The following is a 19,475-nucleotide window of genomic DNA, read 5'->3' on the forward strand; positions in this document are numbered from 1 at the left end:
AAAGCCAAACATTTTTGATCAAGCATCGTCGTTAACACTATAAAAACTGAATTTTAGCTACATTACTTAGCAGTACATTACTTGCTATACTTGATGACTTTTTATCCGTCTTTGTAGTATCTTGCTGAAGTTGTGCACAACCAAGTTAGAATGTCCACCCAGCCAATGTTGCATACACTGAAAACTGGAAAAAAAAATAGGCAGAATACCTTCAATTTGAACAGAAAGAATGCCCAAATCACGGAGCTGCTGGTTATTATTCTGAGCCATCAATCGTAATCGCTCTGCAGCTTCACGGGGAATATTAAACGTTACACGAACGCTGTTCCACGGTTCCACTTTCTCCGGCCTCAGTTTCTCTGCGTCTGGTTGAAAAGTTAGCAAATATTTCATATTTGGTACCTGCCTCCCAAAAGCATTGTTGGATATATTAAAAAAAACACACTTGCAAATATCATGGTTGAACTTAATGTAGCACTGCTTTATAAGGACAGGCTTGTTATGGTATATAATGAATATGTGTTATATTTCCAATAAGGTGGAGTTTGTGCCTCTTTAAAGCCACAAAGTCTAACCATTGTTAATTGAAGTGGCTCAGGTCAGAGGGTAACTGTTTAATGTGGGGGGCTTGATAAACTGAAAAGTGCTAATCACTTTCAGGCTGCAACTCAGTAGCACAGAGTCTTTTAACATTCAAGTATAGCAAATCACAGCTCAGTCTGATGCAGCATGCTCTTTTTAACCAAACTTCATTCAGTTTTTGAGCATTCAAGAGGCTGCTCATTGCCAAATTTTCCTCAACCCAGGACAGGTTAACAACTCAAATTTCTCTACATTGGTATCTTCATCATCCTCTGATTGATGAAGGAACTCATACCAGGATAATGAACACCAGTCACGACAAGGTGAAACAGAAGTGACTGGAAGTAGTAAGCAATCTTGTCTATTCTCTAAACTTTAGATGAAAGTAAAGGAGAAATGGGAGTTCAAGATGGTGGGATATGAGAGCATTTCAAAAAAATATATTCTTTCCTGTGCAACTTTATTATATTCTGATTGCATGATCTGAAAGCATCAATCCTTTGAACAGAATTCTTACCCATCCCCAGAAGGCATGACATGTTATTAATGATCATGTCTAGTTTATTCACAAAATCATCATCCTTCATGTTCCCCTTGAAAGCTATCCAGACTGTGAAATCATCCTCCCGGACTTCCAGACTCAGCTGATCCTCGCCCAACACCAACTCCAGGTCCAGGTCCATTTCCTCAATGGTTGTAGACCACACGGAGAGAAGCATGTCTTCTAGTTTAGGTGAGTCATCTGAATCTATTCTTTCAGTGTTTCAGGTTGATGCAAATGGTGAGCCACAAAGAGGCTGTGTGCAAAATGAAAACAAATGAATACACAATAAGCAAATCAAGTAGTAAAAGTCCACATGATTTGCTAGGTTGCATGAACATATACAAACTGAGGCTCTATGAAAAGTTTAACTGTTAGGCCTGCAGCTCCAGGGACTGAGTTTTTTTTAAAAAGAGTTTTGCTCTCACATTGTGATTTTTTTCCATTTATTCACAGGGTGTGGCAGTCAGTGCCAAGGCCAGCATTTACTGTTCATCCCTAACTGCCCTTAACAGAGTGGTTTGCTAAGCCATTTCAGAGCACAACTGAGAGTCAGCCACATTGGTGTGGATCTGGAATCGGGCTAGACAAGGACAGCAGACTTCTTTCCCTATTGGACATTAGTGGACCAGATGGGTTTTTACGACAATCCAATAGTTATGTGGTCACCATTAGTGATATTAGCTTTTTAAAATTTTATTCCAGATTTATTTATTAATTGAATTTAAATTCCCTAGCTGCCATGATGGGATTTGGAGTCATGTCTCTGGATCATTAGGCCAGGCCTTTGGATTACTTATGACATCATTCAGAATAACTATACATTAACATTACTCACATCAGGATCAACTTGATTACTAAAATACATATTACAATTTTAAAAATAATTAATTTTTTTTGAAGCATAATAACTTCTACACCATCAGTCTTCCTTTTTTATTATATTCCCTCATCTCATTAACCGCAGCATAATGCTCCTCACATGCCTAAGTAGCAGGGTTTTGTTAACCAAAGACCCACATTCAACTCAGTCATTACTGATTTCAATGGCTTTAGCCAATTTGGGAGTAGTGGAGGCTACAGATGATCTCAGTGCCCCTGGGTTAGCAATCTGGGAAGTTGTAGCAGGGATGGGGGTTGAGGAGAAGTGAAAAAAAAATCAGCCAAAGTTAACCTTCTTTTGCTTGCTAACTACCAATCCCCTCCTGTAGGCAAGAATATGATTGAGGTGGCCATGGTGTTCCCACAGATGAGTAGCTTGCTAACAACGATGAAGCTCGTACATGAATGATACATGAATGGCCACTGGTGCAAAGCACTAGAAGATGTCCTGCAAAAAAGCTATTGATTTTGCTGAGAAACTGAACTGTTCCAATTCATGGTACTGGTGTTGACCAAACCTTCAATCTGGAATCATCTGTAAGCTTCTGCTACTGCCAAACTGGCTGAAATCATCTCAGCACTGACCAAAGATTGAACCTGGGTCTTTGTTTATTAACACTGTTCCTCAGATGCCCGAGGAAGTATCAGAGCCATGGGTTATGAAATCCCTTTCTGGAAAAAAATGTTGAAAGTTATGTGCAGAGGGCAGTCCAGTCCTCAAATTAACTCTCCAACATCTTTTCCTATAAATGACGTGACTATTCAGGCAGCCTTTCACCTCAGAATGTACAGTTTAGCAATCCTCTTTAAAAAAGCTAAAATAATGCTGTAAAAAGGGTCATTGCATACAAATAAAAGTCCAAGATGCTGACCTGGTCCATCACTTCACAATTGCATTACCTAACTAACACCATCACTACCTGGATTTCAATGCCATTACCATATTACCATCTTCTCAGGGAAACTAGGGATGGATAATCAATGCAGCCTTGCCAATGTTACCCACATTTCCAAGAACAAATAAAAATATTTACATTGTATAGGTGGCAAAATTCCTAACAACAGTAAATACGATTTTTCTTTACATTTAAACAACCTACTAGCTAAGTTACAGAGTGGGTTTGAAACCAAGAATCTGATTTCGTTAGTGGGCACTATGAAAAGTGTTCTCATTAAAATGGAATTTTGCCCCCTTATTTTATCTCCCAAAACTAACTGTTAATGCCAAAGAAATATCATTAAAGTTCAACATTCAAAAGGTTCAACTGCCTGCTTGAACTGTAAACATTGTTTGAAGGATGTAAATGATGCGTTCAACTATATAGCAAAGCAGTGCACAGGACTCCAAATTCACACTATATAAAATTTTCCCTTTTTTGAGTAATACATCTGAATACTGAATGATCAAAAGAAATTAACAGGCTTCTGGAGATGGCTCACTTTCCACATTCACTTTTGTATCTCTAACTCTGGCAGCTGAGTAAAAGACTCAATAACACAATTACTAATACACCCACTCACTGTCTCTTATGCAAGCAAATAGACACTAATGCAATGCTAAAATATTGTCAATAAGTCAGCTCATTTGGAATACCTCGACCCCTGAGGCAGCCAACCGGAAGGAGAATCAGCCAAGGCCACGGATCGGGGCCTATGGCCAGATAGAGAGGCTGGGGATCAGGGCTTGGGAGAGGGTTTAGGTGCAATCAGCTGGGGTTCAGCTGTTGGACAGAGAGCAGGTCTGAGAGGGTAGGGGGGAAAGAGTGTGAACTGGGAAACGGGATATGGGGGGACTGAGCCCCCAAGGGGGAGAGAGAGAGAGAGAGAGAGAGATCCTGGGGTAGAGAAAGTAGTAAAAGGGTGGTAAAAGGAGGAATAGGGCCAATTCGGGACCTAAAAGGAAATTTACACATGGACGAAGGGGCCATGGCTGAGGTATAAAATGAATACTTTGCACCCGTCTTTACCAAGGAGGTAGACGCTATCCAGGCCATGATGACAGGCGAGGAAGCTTGTCAATAGAAGGGTTCAAAATTGATAAGGAGGAAGTGTTGAATAGATTGTCGGTACTTAAAAGTCAACAAGGCACTGGGACCAGGTGAGATGCATCCAAGGATATTGAAGGAAGTGAGAGTAGAAGTTGCAGGGGCACTGGCCATAATTTTTCAGTCTTCCCTAGACTCGGGAGGCGCCAGAGGACTGGAGAATTGCAAACATTACACCCTTGTTCAAAAATGTTTATAAGGATAAGCCCAGCAATTACAGACCAGTCAGTTTAATTCGGGATAGAATTAGTAGTCACATGGAAAAATATGGGATGATAGGGAGGAGCCAGCATGGGTTTCTAAAGGGGAAATCGTGTTTTACTAACTTGGAGTTTTTTGAAGAGGTAACAGAAAAAGTCGCTGAGAGTAATGCTGTTAATGTGGTGTACATGGATTTCCAAAAGGCATTTGATACAGTGCCACAAAACAGTGAGAAAAGTTATTGCCCATGGAATAAAAGGGGCAGTAGCAACACGGATACAAAATTGGCTGAAAAGTAGGAAGCAGAGAGTAATGGTCAATGGATATTTTTCGGGCTGGACGAAGGTTTGTAGTGGAGATCTTCAGGGTTGGTATTGGGACTCTTGCTCCCTTGCTTTTCCTGATATATATTAATGATCTAGATCTTGGTGTGCAGGGGACAATTTCAAAGTTTGCAGATGATAGGAAGCTTGCGACTGTTGTAAACTGCAAGGAGGACAGTGTAGAACTTCAAAAGGACATAGACAAGTTGGTAGAGTGGGCAGATAGGTGGCAGATGAAGTTCAATGCGGAGAAGTGAGAGGTGATGTGTTTTGGTAGGAAGAACGGATGGACAATATAAAATAAGGGGTGAAATTTTGAAGGGGATGCAGGAGCAAAAAGAACTGGGTGTATATGTGCATAGATCATTAAAGGTGGCAGGACAGGAAGAGAGAGCAGTAAATAAAGCATATAGTATCCGAGGCTTTATTAATAGTGGCATAGAGAAAAGAGCAAGGAGGTTATGCTGAATTTATATAAAACACTCGTTAGATCTCAGCTGGAGTATTGTGTACAGTTCTGGGCACCACATTATAGGAAGGATATGAACACATTGGAGAGAGTGCAGAAAAGGTTTACAAGAATGGTTGCAAGGATGAGAAACTTCAGTTATGAAGATAGACTGGAGAGGTTGGGACTGTTCTCCTTGGAGAGAAGAAGGTTAAGAGGAGATTTGATAAGAGCCATTCAAAATCATGAGGCGGCTGGACAGAGTAGATAGGGAGCTGTTCCCGCTCATAAAAGGATCAAGAACAGAGGGCACATATTTAAAGTGATTTGCAAAGGAAGCAAATGTGACGTGAGAAAAAACTTTTTCACACAACAAGTGGTTCGGGTCTGGAACGCACTTGCCTGGAAGTATGGTGGAGGCAGGTTCAAACGAGGCTTTCAGGAGGGCATTGGGTGATTATTTGAATAGAAACAATTGGCAGGGGTACGGGGAAAAGGCAGGGCAATGGCACTAGGTCATACTGCTCATTTGGAGAGCCGGTGCAGACACGATGGGCCAAATGGCCTCTCTCTGTGCCCTTAAAATTCTGTGATCTCACCCTAGATTAATACAATCTTCTTATCAATACACAGAGGAGGATTATTTCTTTAAAATCCACTGTTATCCTACTCTACTCTTATGGCCTTGTCTTGACCTGTGGCACAACTTGTAGGACTCTGAATATTGTCCTGGGGGAGTGGGGAGGAGGGAAGGAATTTGGGGAACAGAAAGGGGGGAAAAGACAAAACTGACAATTAGCCAATTTCCATATGATCTGTACAGACATTGAGCTCAACCTTTCAGATCCAGTTATATAGAACAAAGATCTTGCTGAGGTATCCTCTCACCACCTAACCCCCCACCTAGATTAGTGAACCTATCCTTAACAAATCAATGCTGACTCTCTGATGAGCTGATATTTGCCCAAGTGCTCTGGAACTCTGTACATGATATATTCCAGTATCTCTCGTAACATTCACAACTGATCTTAAACTGACAGATCTAACCACTTGGTTTTTCCCTCTCTCCTTTCTTTAATAAGGGATTGGCATCCGCAATTTTTCAATCCAAAAGGCATAACTTCTGAATCTGGAGAGCTTTGGAAAAATATGACTAATAGATCTGCAATTTTCTCATCTCAGACGAGTTAGGTGTTGAAGATTTGTCCATCTTATGTCCCATTATTTTCTTGTTTACCATTTAATAAATGTCCTCCATTTGACTTATTTTTAGGTTTCCTTGTCCCACTAATATTGTGCTCTCTTCCTCCACTGTGAACACAGATACAAAATTCTCATTTCATCAGAGTGCCTTTTTAAAAAAAATTATCCATTGTAATCTCACCTGTATCTGTCCTTAACAGGCCACCACACTCTCAATATACTTGTATAAGGTTTTTCTGTTAGCTTTGATGTTTCTTGCAAGTTTTTTCATGTTTTCTTTTTGCATCACATTGCTTTTTGTATCCCTTTGTTGCTTTTTATAGCTCTCCCAGTCTGCTGAATTTCCACATTTCCTGACATTTTTTGAGCCTTTAGCTTGTTACCTCATTTGCAGACCATGGTTGCTTAATTGCACAAGTAGAGCCTTTGCCTTTTCTGTGGTTTTGATTCATGCATTCAACGAAATATTTGATATAAGAACATAAAGAACATAAGAAACAGGAGTAGGCCATATGGCCCCTCGAGCTTCCTCCACTTTCAATAAAATCACCGCTGATTTCCGATCTGAATTCCACCTTCCTGTCTGATCCCTATACCCCTTGATTCCCTTAGATTCAAAGAAACTATTGATTTCAGTCTTGAATATACTCAACAACTGAACACCACGGTCCTCTATGGTACAGATTTCCAAAGATGCTTCCTGTTGCTTGTCTATAAGTTCACCTTTAAAAAGTTCAGCTGAGTTTAATGCAATTAATTCTTCTCATCCCTTCGAAGTTTCCTTAATTAAAAAACCATGATTTGTGACCATTCCTCATCTCTCTCAAACCTAACATCAAATTCAATCACATTATAGTCACTGCTGCCTTATCATTAGATTGTTAACTAATTCTGATTTGTTACTCATCACTAAGCTCAGAGTGGTTTCTTTAATGATTAATTCTAAAACAACTTTTCTAGAAAACTGTCCTGAATACATTCTAAAAGTTAACTAGCTTTACAATTGAGCTATTCTGCTCTAGCCAGTCTCACTCGAGGGAAATGTCCGAATGCAGCAATATCCAGGCTTGGGCTGACAAGTGGCAAGTGACATTCGCACCACACAAGTGCCAGGCAATGACCATCACCCCTTGACATTCAATGGCATTACCATCGCTGAATTCCCCCACTATCAGCATCCTGGGGGGCTACCATTGACCAGAAACTGAACTGGACTAGCCATATTAATATTATGACTACAAGAGCAGATTAGAGGCAAGGGATCCTGCAGTGAATAACTCACCTCCTGACTCCCCAAAGCCTGTCCACCAGCTACAAGGCACAAGTCAGGAGTGTGATGGAATACTCACCGCTTGCCTGGATAAGTGCAGCTCCAACAACACTTAAGAAGCATGACACCATCCAGGACACCAAGCAGCCCGCTTGATTGGTACCCAATCCACAAATATTCACTCCCTCTATCACCGACACACAGTGGCAGCTGTGTGTACCATCTACAAGATGCACTGCAGGAACTCACCAAGGCTCCTCAGGCAGCACCTTCCAAACCCACGATCGCTGCCATCTAGAAGGGCAAGGGCAGCAGACGGATGGGAACACCACCACCTGCAAGTTCCCCTCCAAGCCACTCATCACCCTGGCTTGGAAATATATCGCTGTTCCTTCACTGCCGCTGGGTCAAAATCCTGGAACTCACTCCCTAACAGCACTGTGTGTGTACCTACACCACATGGACTGCTGTGGTTCAAGAAGGCAGCTCACCACCACCTTCTCAAGGGCAGTTAGAGATAGGCAGTAAATGCTGGCCTAGCCAGTGATGCCCAATGCCATGAATAAATAAAATTTAAAAAGTAATAAAAATGAATGGGGTGCAGAGGCCTTTGCGGTACAGCCCCCAAAATGGTGAAGGTGGTAGTAGGGGAATGGGGAGAAGTTATGCCACACTTAAATTAAACTAGTAAACAGCTGATCATGCAAGAATAGCAAAGGCGTGGGAGCAGCTCATTTACCTGCTCTTGGTCAGTGGGTGGCAAAGCACAATAAAAGTTCAAGATAAAGGTATATAATTATTGCACATGCGTCCAATGCAACTTTAAAAATGGAACAATGGCTTAGGAATTTTACACCAATAGAAGATTTATGAAATTAATTTTATCGAGCTGATGAAATGTATTATATTATTTTTCCTCCTCCCCTCAAAAAACAAGGAAAGGTCTCAGGTTTCTCTCATTAATTAGCAAGTAAACTCCAAAGATGATGGAGGAACAATAATTTAAACATGGATACAGGAACACAAAATGAAATTGGGAAAACGGGCTGTATGCCTATGAAAGGGAACAATTGCACTAGTAAGGGGCATCCTTTTAGAAATCTGGAAAAAAAAATGATGACAAGGGAGGGAGATTCATAGCAAATGCACATTTGCTAAAATCCCATTCTACAGCAGCACTGGGAAAGTGTCAGGGTACAGGTCACCTGGCTATCCTTGCAATCAGAAAACGTTGCAGCACCTTCAATTCTGGTCTGAACAGGTCTATTTTGTGACAATTCTCAAGGTTAAACAAACCAAGTTATTTCTACAATTGATGTCAGGATTTCCAGGAAAGGAAACAAAAGCAACATATGGCCAGAACTCAAGGGGAGCTAGTTGGATAAGTAAACATCTGTTATTTATCACTGAAACATTGCCGTCACATTTAACAATGGGATCTAAACAGGGCAGAGGAGCAAAGGGATCTAATCACAAATCATTAAAAGTAGCAATGGTGGTTAACAAGGCCAAATACAAACCAAGCACTGGGATTAATTTCTAGAGGAATAGAATTGAAAAGTAGAGAAGTTATTTTAAATTTCTAAGAACCTTAGATCACATTACACACAGGTCTGGTTTCTATATTGCAAAAAGATATGGAGGCATTGGAGAAGGTGCAAATAAGATTTACATGGATGATAGGTCACATTTGGGCCTTTGAGTCTGTGCTGACTCTCTGTAGAGCAATCCAGACAGTCTCCTTTCCCCGCTCTATCCTCATAGCCCTGCCAGTTTATTGCCATTAACTGAAATCGTGAGACTTAAAGGTTGAGAAGGAAACAGAAATGACGGAGAAGGAAATATGATGAGAGACTTTTTTTGAGACTTTAAATGCTGACTTATACGTCGACATCTATGCTTTATGGATTTTAAGAAAGCATTTGACAACGTACCTGGTTACTAAAACTGAGGCCCATGGAAGAGGAAGGTCAGTAACACTTGATATTTAGGGCCAGAAAAATTGGGTCATCTTATATGCCAGGTTGACTTATATGCCATGATTTACGGTAGACAACATTCGGATTCCCTTTGTCAATGATGCCACCAGGACCGAGAAGTTAAAACCATCAGAAAGACGAAACAAGCTGGAGCTTTTCCTTTAGAAAAGAGGCTAAGAAGCAACCTGATAGAGGTCTTTACAATTATAACAGGGCCTATCAGATAGACATGGAGACATTTCGACTTTTAAGGAATCCAAATATAGGGATCATAAATATAAAGATATGCTACTACTAAGTCCAACATGGAATTCAGGAAAAACTTCTTTCCTCAGAGAGTGGTTAGAATGTGGAACTCGCTAACACATGGAGTAGTTGAGTGGAATTGCATGGATGCATTTAAGGGGAAGCTACGATTTTTTTTAACTTCTCCTTTGTCTTTTTTTCCTCTCTCTCTCTCTCCCAATCCAATATTTCTTTCCCTCTCCATTTCTGTACTCAACTTAACTCTAATTCACCTTATTTCCTTCTCCACCTTCAAATCTCACTGGTTGAGATAGACCATTACCTCCATCGTTCACCAAAGTCCCTAATGCACCATTGCCCTTGCTGCGCCATTATTCAGCTCGCACTTCAAGCAACTTGGCTGGGTAGAAGTTTGAGCTGAAGGACATGGGGAAAGTCTAACAACATACCGCCAGATTTCCCCACTGCAGCAAAACCTCTGTGCGTTTCTCACATCAGCTCATTGCCAAGGGAAAAGGCAAGAGCAAGGTCAACTCTTTCCCCACCCCACCCCCCAAAAAAACTAAACCTTCACAGAATATACTATTTAAAAACACATGGCATCAATTTCTAGATCTCAAAATCATCTGGGAGGGTTCACATAGTACCAAAATGTTATAAAAAGTATAGATTATCTGAATCATATGCCCTGTTAAATTAGTAATCTATGGTCTGTCCCAGCTATCAAAAAAATGTTAAATTAAAATGCATTGAATAATGCCTTAAATTACAAATTGTTTATTTCTTATTGTCCACCATAGATTAAATTCCTGTAACCTTCCAGTTAGTCCTTCAGTATCAATAACGTACTATAATAAAATTGTGAAGGGCAAGTGCAATAAGCGCAATAAAAATATTGCCAGGTTCGAGGAGAGTAAATCGTGGCAGTGAATGATCTTATCTGAATGGTGAGCCATCAAGATTACAAAAGAACATACAGATTCCCATCATTCAACATTTAGTGCTCATAATGTAATTAAATATATTACCTGGGTCATTGACTTACCGTAATGGAATAAGTCAATTTTATTTTTATTACATGGGATTCCAAGATTTCTACCATTGTTTTGGCATGTTATTCTGTCTATCCTCATGAGCACCATCTAGTGAATAAAGAACGGACTCCATTTTTGCTTAGTTCTGAAGTTGGTGTTTTGGAGATAGAAACATGGATGGAATTCTATGAAAACCCATGAATTAGTATTTATCATCGGAAAGGAATAAAAAGCTGTCTGCCTGAACAAACTGTGTATATTTAAAAACAAACAAATTTGTTCTTCAATGCAGCCCTGCAGCAGAGATAATCCTTGTACTGCAGGAACGTGACTATGGATCAGATGTGCCAAAGACCTGACTTTTAATTGAAAGTAATTGTAAAGAGCAAAATAGCGCAGGATCTTTTCTGCCTCAGCCTTAGTCTCATCAAAATAGAGTTTTTAAAAAAAAAAACTGGTAGCACTTACACAACTTAATATGCTGCATCTCTCCTAGCATCAGCCCTCACAGCTACTTCTGTTTTGAGTTCAGGTTAAGAATACACAAATTACTGTTTGATTTGCTGCAGATTTACAACATTGACTTGTCACGAGACGAGTGACTACTTCACCAAGATGCAATTGTCAAAACAACTGGACTAAAACGTTTGCATCCTTGAGATGTACCTGTCCATAATTTTAGCAAATGTTTTATTGATTTTGTGACAAATTACTGGAATATACACAGATATTCAGTCAACACCCTTATACAACAAACTGCTCCCATCAGTACCTGGCATATAGAGATTGATTTAAAACAAAATAACATTAAACATCAAATTGATCAGGTAAAAATGTGCTAATGGACAATGGAAACACCGGCTCAGCTGTATAACAAACGAATGCACCTCATTATTATGACTAAATTCTTGTAAATAACATAAGTAAAAATTGCTGTATTAGTATAATTAATCTTTCACAACATCGTCATCAGGGTCACAAGCTGACATGCTCACAAGTAAACTTTACTCAAATCCTAACAACACTGCTTTCAGTGTTAAAAAATAATGTTTTTTTTTTAAAGAGTACATATTTTCAGATAATCACTACAAATTATTTCTGCGCTTCCAAGGGGCATTACTTAAACTAAAGAGCACTTCTTAAACATATTTTTGAAACAAGTATTAAGTTCAACTTTTACATGTTGATGCAGAAATTGTGTTTTAAATGCTTACAAATACAATTTATAAGTCTATGTGTCAACTTCACAAATTGAGTAGGAGATACAGGCTAAGAACAAAAGCCTTAAAATTCCAACATCATACAGAAACATGAATGAGGTGTCCCAGGGATCAAAGCTGCTCCTAACTCTATTAAAGCCTGTTTGTCTGGATGAGCAACCAAACAAAAAAGAATTATGGTGTAATGTGGAGAGAATTCTGGAAAACAACATCTCAAGATCCGAGAACTATAAATATGTAATGGCAAGACACTGAAAAGTGCACTAGGAATACTCTGCGCAGGTGTGAAACCACCAACTGAACCTGCTTCTGTTCACAGTCGTCCAGTAATGCATCTCACTATTATAATGGCATGAACTATTACCCACCAAACCAATGTGGATCAAGACAATGTGAAGACTGTACGATCTAAAAAAGAGTTGCAAATTAGGCTACATTCCTATCGTTGGTTACTGATGAAAGCACCAGCAACGCACATAAGCACAAGTAATGAGGCAGAATAAGCCACACAAGGGGGAAAAAATGTCAAGCAAATCAAAATGCTCTTCTGAACACTCCCACCTGTTGAAGTACAGTAGAACAAACTAGTACAAAATACTGTGCTGTCAACTTGTCAATTGTAATTACAGGTACAGTGTCTCAAAACCAGCACCTCAGGACCGAGGTCCTGCCAGATTTCGTGCCATGGGCGGTTCAGGTGGGGTCAAGGGTCGCTCAAAGTGTGGGAACAGACCAGTGCGCAAGCGGCGAAGGGAATTGGTGATACATCACGCCAATGCAGCACTCAGCCGAACTGCCCAGCTAACTTTTTTTTACATTTTATTCAATTAAAATTAACATATGGCACATGCTAAAAGTGTTCAGTTTTCGTACAACTCCAGTTTTTAGACAGCCAGATTTGAGACATTGTATCGAAACTGTTACATATATAATGCATTGACAGTGTAAAGTCTAAGCTGTGTCTTATGTGCCACTGTGTGCCATAACTGTAAAACTACAAATCAACATCATTAACAAACTGCATCTTTGCATACCAGCACATTTCTCAGCTAAATAAAGTACAATTTCATCGGTCTTTCCCAGGAAAAACATTTAATCAGAGGAAAGAAGATTTTTTTTAAAAAAATCACAAACCTAAAAGAGATCAGCATTCTATATTCGGCTGAGAAGTTTAAACTGAAAAGCACATTTTCCAAAAACAGTAAATTATTACATAGCTAACAGCTGGCTTCCACTCACCATTCTACACAGAAAATCAGCTTAAATGGATTTCATGCACAGCAACCACTGAGACTCTTAACTGAAAACTGCGACATGTAATTTAGAATCAAATAAATCTTTAGTGAAACTTTTGTTTTTCAGTCTGGAAACAAGTTTCCCAGAACAGCAAGTGACATGCTCAATTTCCTTTCTGCAGGTAGTGCCAACACATACAAACAAAAATACATCCCAATAGAAACTGACCAGTTCACTGTTCAAAAAAAGAACAAATCTTGAATGATTTAACTGGCACTCAAACTCATAACTAGTTTTGTGGGAAATTGATCATAACTTCAATAGTTACTAAGTAATATCTAAATCACAAATCTTTGCAATTGCACCCAAAATCATTCAGCATATATACTTGAAATTTCAATTTCCCTTTATTGCTCCACTAAGCACTCATTTTTATAATTGAAAGTGCTATCTCTACAAAAATAATGTTCAACAAATACTGACATGACGATTCAAAAAAATTATAAACCTCCTCACTGACCAAGACAATGTTACTTTAACATCCTGTAGGCTGAACAAAGTTACCTAAGTTTAGTATTTTTCAAAGCTCCAGGAACAAATCAGGGAGCTCCTTTAATAGGATGGAATAAAGTGAAGATGAAAAACAGAACAACTAAACTATATACAATACACAACTACTTCTCCGTAACAATGCATTCAACAAAAGGCGAAGTAGCATAACATTTCCTCATTTCTGCCATTCTGCAGACAACATTAGAAATAAGCTTGCCCTTGCTACACATTTATGCACATCGATTATTCCATCTGCCAGAAAACGCAGTACAATATTTAGCAAGTAAGTTTAAACTGCATTTAATAAGACACAGATGAATTGGCATCATTGCATTCTCGATACAGAACAATGACAAACATGTAGGTTACAACCACTATTAAACCTTAAACAGTAAGGAAAACTGACACAGAGAGGAATGAGTACACTGCCGAAAAGGGTGGTGCAAGTCGACTCAATAGCAACTTTCAAAGAGGAATTGGATAAATACTTGAAAAAGGCAATGTTGTCGGGCTGTGGGGACTAATTTGATAGTTCTTTCAAATAGCCTGAACAGGCATGATGGGCTGAATGGTCTCTTTCTAGGTTATTAATAGAAATTAAAGACGCTACAAATCAGGTTACAGCTGATTTTTAACATCTAACATGAGGCAATTTGGCAACATGGGAGGGAATGCTTTTGGCAAAAAAAACTGACAGATAGATCTCAGACGCTGCCTGAGAAGAGAAAAAAAATACATGTGGAGGGCTGGTTTGCATTTAATCATCGACAGGAAAATAAGTGAGCAAACTGAAAGCCTTAGGCTGTAATTAAAACGTCCCATGTAAAAGGGGGCGGGGAGGGACAGGGCTCGAACACCCGGCACAATGAATGACAGCGGCTTCAGTGGCACCGGGAGCCGGGCTTGGTGCCAGCTCCTCCTGCCCCCTCAGTGCGGCCCGGGGCGCTGCTCCCTTCTCGCCCTCACAGGGCCCCGCTCACCGACACAAACTCACCGGCCTCCGTCAGGCCGCCGGCCCACCAGCTCTCATTCCCTCGGCCGAGGTGGATGCCGCTGGAACCTTACGACGACTTTATTCAACCATAAATGTATAAATTAATATCAATACAACCCCAGTGGGATCCGCTCCCCCGGTCCCGTCAACACAGACGCCAGCATCAAAGGGGGGAGGGGGAGGTGGGTTGAGAGTTGGAGGGGGGTTGGGGGGGGGGGGTGGTAGGGGGAGAGAACAAAACTACCGACCGGGCGACCCCGCAAATAGCTGCGCTCCCATTGGACCCGTCTCGGGGTAACAGTAAGACGTTTTCTCATAGGTCTGTGTCGCAGCCTGTCAGCGTCACCCTCCGCTGGCGTGATGATGTCACTGCCCCTGCCGCCAATTCCTCCGTCGCCGGGGAAGGCCCCGGCACATCGCCCCCCCCCCCCCCCCCCCCCGGCCGCCGCGCACGCGCACTCGCACGACACAGCCGCGCGTGCGCATTCTTCACCCGTGCCATAGCTGCGCGTGCGCCCTCCCTCCTGGATTAAGGCCGCGCGTGCGCGCCCCATCACCAGTTACGGCAGCGCATGCGCCCCATCACCAGTTACGGCAGCGCATGCGCCTCGCAGGCAGTGTGTCCCCCTCCCCCCATCCCCAGTGGGGGTAGTTTGCTCAATTGTCAGCTTGCTTGCCTGCCTGGACGGAGTAAGTCTCCAAGGCCCATAGGGGCGCCCAGATCACTGCCATCCCACTAAACCATGAAACAAAAACAAAAATACCTGGAAAAACTCAGCAGGTCTGCCAGCATCTGTGGAGAGGAGCACAGTTAACGTTTCGAGTCTGAATGACTCTTCATCAGAACTAAGGAAAAATAGAATAGAGGTGAAATATAAGCTGGTTTAAGGGGGGGTGGGACAGGTGGAGCTGGATAGAGGGCCAGTGATAGTTGGAGATAACCAAAAGATGTCACAGACAAAAGAACAAAGAGGTGTTGAAGGTGGTGATATTATCTAAGGAATGTGTTAATTAAGGGTAGAAAGCAGGACGAGCAAGGTACAGATAGCCCTAGTGGGGGTGGGGGTGGGGTGAAGGAATCGAAAAAAGCTAAAAGGTGAGATAAAACAATGGATGGGAATACATTTAAAAATAATAGAAATAGGTGGGAAAAGAAAAATATATTTAAAAATGTATATCAATTATTGGAAGATCCTGCTGCTCCGGTTAGTTTCATGGTCACCATTACTGAGACTATCATGGATTCTTGCAGAAACCCATCTGTTTACTGGTGTGCTTTAGGGATGGAAATCTGCCACCCTTACCTGCTCTGGCCTACATGCAACTCCAGACCCACAGCAATCTTACCTGCCCTCTTAAATAGCCTAACAAACCACTCAGTCCAAGGGCAGTTAGTGATGGGCAACAAATGCTGGCCTTGCCAGTGGCACCCACATCCTATGAAAGAATAACTAAAAAATAGTCTTTTCCTCATTTGGCTGAAGGCTAAACTGGCACATTGGCGTTGATGATGAATTTTATCGCCTACATCTGCCTTTGTCATGAAGGGGCTTCCAAGATACGGAAAGTGATCCACATTTTCCAGGTTCTCACCATTGATCGTAACCAATATGGCAGGGGTTGGTTGGGAGGGTGCAGTGGGGAGGTGTTGTGCTGTGGGAGTCGGTTAGAAGAGTGTTCTGGGTATTTAGTGAAATGCCCATTTTCTCATATGCTCATCAAGAACATAGTCTCAGCCCCACTTCATGGACCAGTAGAACTCCCCAACTTTGTTATTGTTAACATTCCACACCCCAGAATCACAGAATCTGAACAACACAGAAGGTGGCCATTCGGCCCATCCTGTCTGCACTGGCTCTCCAAATGAGCATCATGACCTAATGCCATTGCCCTGCCTTTTCCCCGTACCCCTGCATATTGTTTTTATTCAAATTCTAATGTCCTCTTGAATGCCTCGATTGAACCTACCTCCACCACACTTCCAGGCAGTGCATTCCAGACCCGAACCATTCGTTGTGTGAAAAAGTTTTTTCTCACATCACATTTGCTTTTTTTGCAAACCACCTTAAACCTGTGCCCCCTCGTTCTTGATCCTTTTACAAGTGGGAACAGCTTCTCCCTATCTACTCTGTCCAGCCCCCTCATGATTTGTAAAACTTCTATCAAGTCTCCTCTCAGCCTTCTCCTCTCCAAGGAAAACAGTCACAACTTCTCCAATCTGTCCTCATGACTGAAGTTTCTCATCCCTGGGACCATTCTTGTAAACCTCTTCTGCACTCTCTCCAATGTATTCACATCCTTCCTATAATATGGTGTCCAGAACTGTACACAATATTCCAGCTGAGGTCTAATGAGGGTCTTATATCAAATCAGCATAACCTCCCTGCTCTTGTACACTAGGCCCTTATTAATAAAGCCCAGGATACAATATGCTTTATTAACTGCTCTCCACCTGTCCTGCCACCTTCAATGATCTATGCACACATACACCCAAGTCTTTCTGCTCCTGCACCCCCTTCAAAATCCCACCCTTTATTTTACATTGTCTGTCCATGCTCTTCCTACCAAAATGCATCACCTCACACTTCTCTGCATTGAACTTCATCTGCCACCTATCTGCCCACTCCACCAACTTGTCTACGTCCCCTTGAAGTTCCACACTGTCCTCCTTGCAGTTCACAACAACCCAAGCTTCATATCATCCACAAACTTTGAAATTGTCCCCTGCACACCAAGATCTAGATCGTTAACATATATCAGGAAAAGCAAGGGTCCCAATACTGACCCTTGGGGAACTCCACTACAAACCTTCCTCCAGCCCAAAAAATATCCAATTAACCATTACTCTCTGCTTCCTATTTTTCAGCCAATTTTGTATCCATGTTGCTACTGTCCCTTTTATTCCATGAGCAATAACTTATCTCACAAGTCAGTTGTGTGGCACTGTATCAAATGCCTTTTCAAAGTCCATATACACCACATCCTTCATCGACCTTTTCTGTTACCTCTTCAAAAAACTCCAGCAAGTTAATTAAACACAATTTCTCTTTTAGAAATCCACGCTGATTCCTCCTTATCAACCCATATTTTTCCATGTGACTACTAATTCTATCCTGAATAATTGTTTCTAGAATCCTGCCCGCCACTAAAGTTACTGGTCTGTAATTGCTGGGCTTGTCTTTATGACTTTTTTTGAACAAGGGCGTAATGTTTGCAATTCTCCAGTCCTCCGGCACCACCCCTGAGTCTAGGGAAGACTGAAAGATTATGGCCAGTGCCCATGCAATTTCTACTCTCACTTCCTTCAATATCCTTGGATGCATCTTATCGGGTCCCGGTGCCTTGTCAACTTTAAGTACCGACAGTCTATTCAACACTTCCTCCTTATCAATTTTGAACTCATCTAGTGACAGTTTCCTTCTCTGTCACCATGGCCTGGATAGCATCTACCTCCTTGGTAAAGAATTGGTTCGGGCACAGATAAGGTATATTCCATTGAAAGAGAAAGGTAGGGCAAACAAGTCCAGAGCTCCCTGGATGAAAAAGGAGATTGAAGTTAAGATAAAGAAGAAAAAAATATGCAAAAATATTAATACCTCAGCCAGGGCCCCTTCTTCCATGTGTAAATTCCCTTTTAGGTCCCTAATCAGCCCTATTCCTCCTTTCACCACCCCTTTACTATTTATATGCCTATAGAAGACTTTGGGATTCCCCTTTATGTTGGCTGCCAGTCTTTTCTCATAATCCCTTTTCGCTTCTTTAATATGCTTTTTCACCTCCCCTCTGAACCTTCTGTATTCCTCTTGGTTCTCAATTGTATTTTCTACCTGACACCTGTCATAAGTGCACTTTTTCTTCTTTATCTTAATTACAATCTCCTTTTTCATCCAGGGAGCTCTGGATTGGTTGCCCTACCCTTCCCTTTCGATGGAATATACCTTGACTGTGCCCAAACCAATTCTTTTTTGAAGTTAGCCCATTGTTCAGCCACAGTTTTTCCTGCCAATCTTTCATTCCAGTCTATCTGGCCCAGCTCTGCTCTTGCCCCATCGAAGTTGGCTCTTGTCCAGTTAGTTATTTTTACTCTGGATTGCCTATCATCCTTTTCTATCATCATCCTAAAACGTACAATACAATGATCCCTGTCTCCTAAGTGTTCCCCCACTGACACTTGATCTATTTGGCCCACCTCATTTCCAAGAACCAGGTTCAACAGTATGACTTTTCTTGTTGGATTGGACACTGCTGTAGAAAATTCTCCTGAACACAATCTAGGAACTTTCTCCCCTCTCCGCCCTTTACACTGCCACTGTCCCTGTCTACATTCAGGTAATTAAAGTCCCCTGTTATAACTACTGGCACCTCTCTGTAATTTCACTGCAGATTTGTTCTTCTACGTCCTTCTCACTATTTGGCAGTCTATAGACTACACCGAGCAATGTAATTGCACCCATTTTGTTCTTTAGCTCTGGCCAAATTGATTCTGTCCTTGAACCCTCTGGGACATCCTCTTTCTCCAGCACTGCAATGCTCTCCTTAACCAATGCCGCCACCCCCCTTTCTTTCCTATCTTTTCTGAACACCTTGTACCCGGGAATATTTAACACCCAATTCTGCCCTTCCTTGAGCCAGGTCTCTGTTATCATCACAACATCATATTTCCACATGGCAATCTGCGCATGTAACTCTCCAATCTTATTTACTGTACTCCATGCATTC

General features: G+C 41.4%; 1 protein-coding gene across 6 annotated transcripts in view; it reads right to left on the reverse strand.

Annotated features, from left to right (window-relative positions):
• The window catches only part of ncoa6 (nuclear receptor coactivator 6), a 58,747-nt gene extending 43,714 nt beyond the window's left edge, over window positions 1-15,033 (reverse strand). For all 6 annotated transcript variants that reach the window (XR_013578411.1, XR_013578410.1, XR_013578409.1 and 3 more), the window contains exons 1-3: window positions 14,757-15,033; window positions 1,100-1,379; window positions 210-365 (exon numbers count right to left, since the gene is read on the reverse strand). Coding sequence is in view for 2 of the 6 variants with exons in the window: in XM_078554947.1 (XP_078411073.1) it covers window positions 210-365; window positions 1,100-1,301 (358 nt within the window). In the remaining 4 variants the exon portion in view is untranslated. The remainder of the gene's footprint in view (window positions 1-209; window positions 366-1,099; window positions 1,380-14,756) is intronic.
• Between the last annotated feature and the right edge of the window lie 4,442 nt (window positions 15,034-19,475).

The sequence above is a fragment of the Cetorhinus maximus genome, chromosome 13 (assembly GCF_964194155.1).
Source record: "Cetorhinus maximus chromosome 13, sCetMax3.hap1.1, whole genome shotgun sequence".
NCBI lineage: Eukaryota > Metazoa > Chordata > Chondrichthyes > Lamniformes > Cetorhinidae > Cetorhinus > Cetorhinus maximus.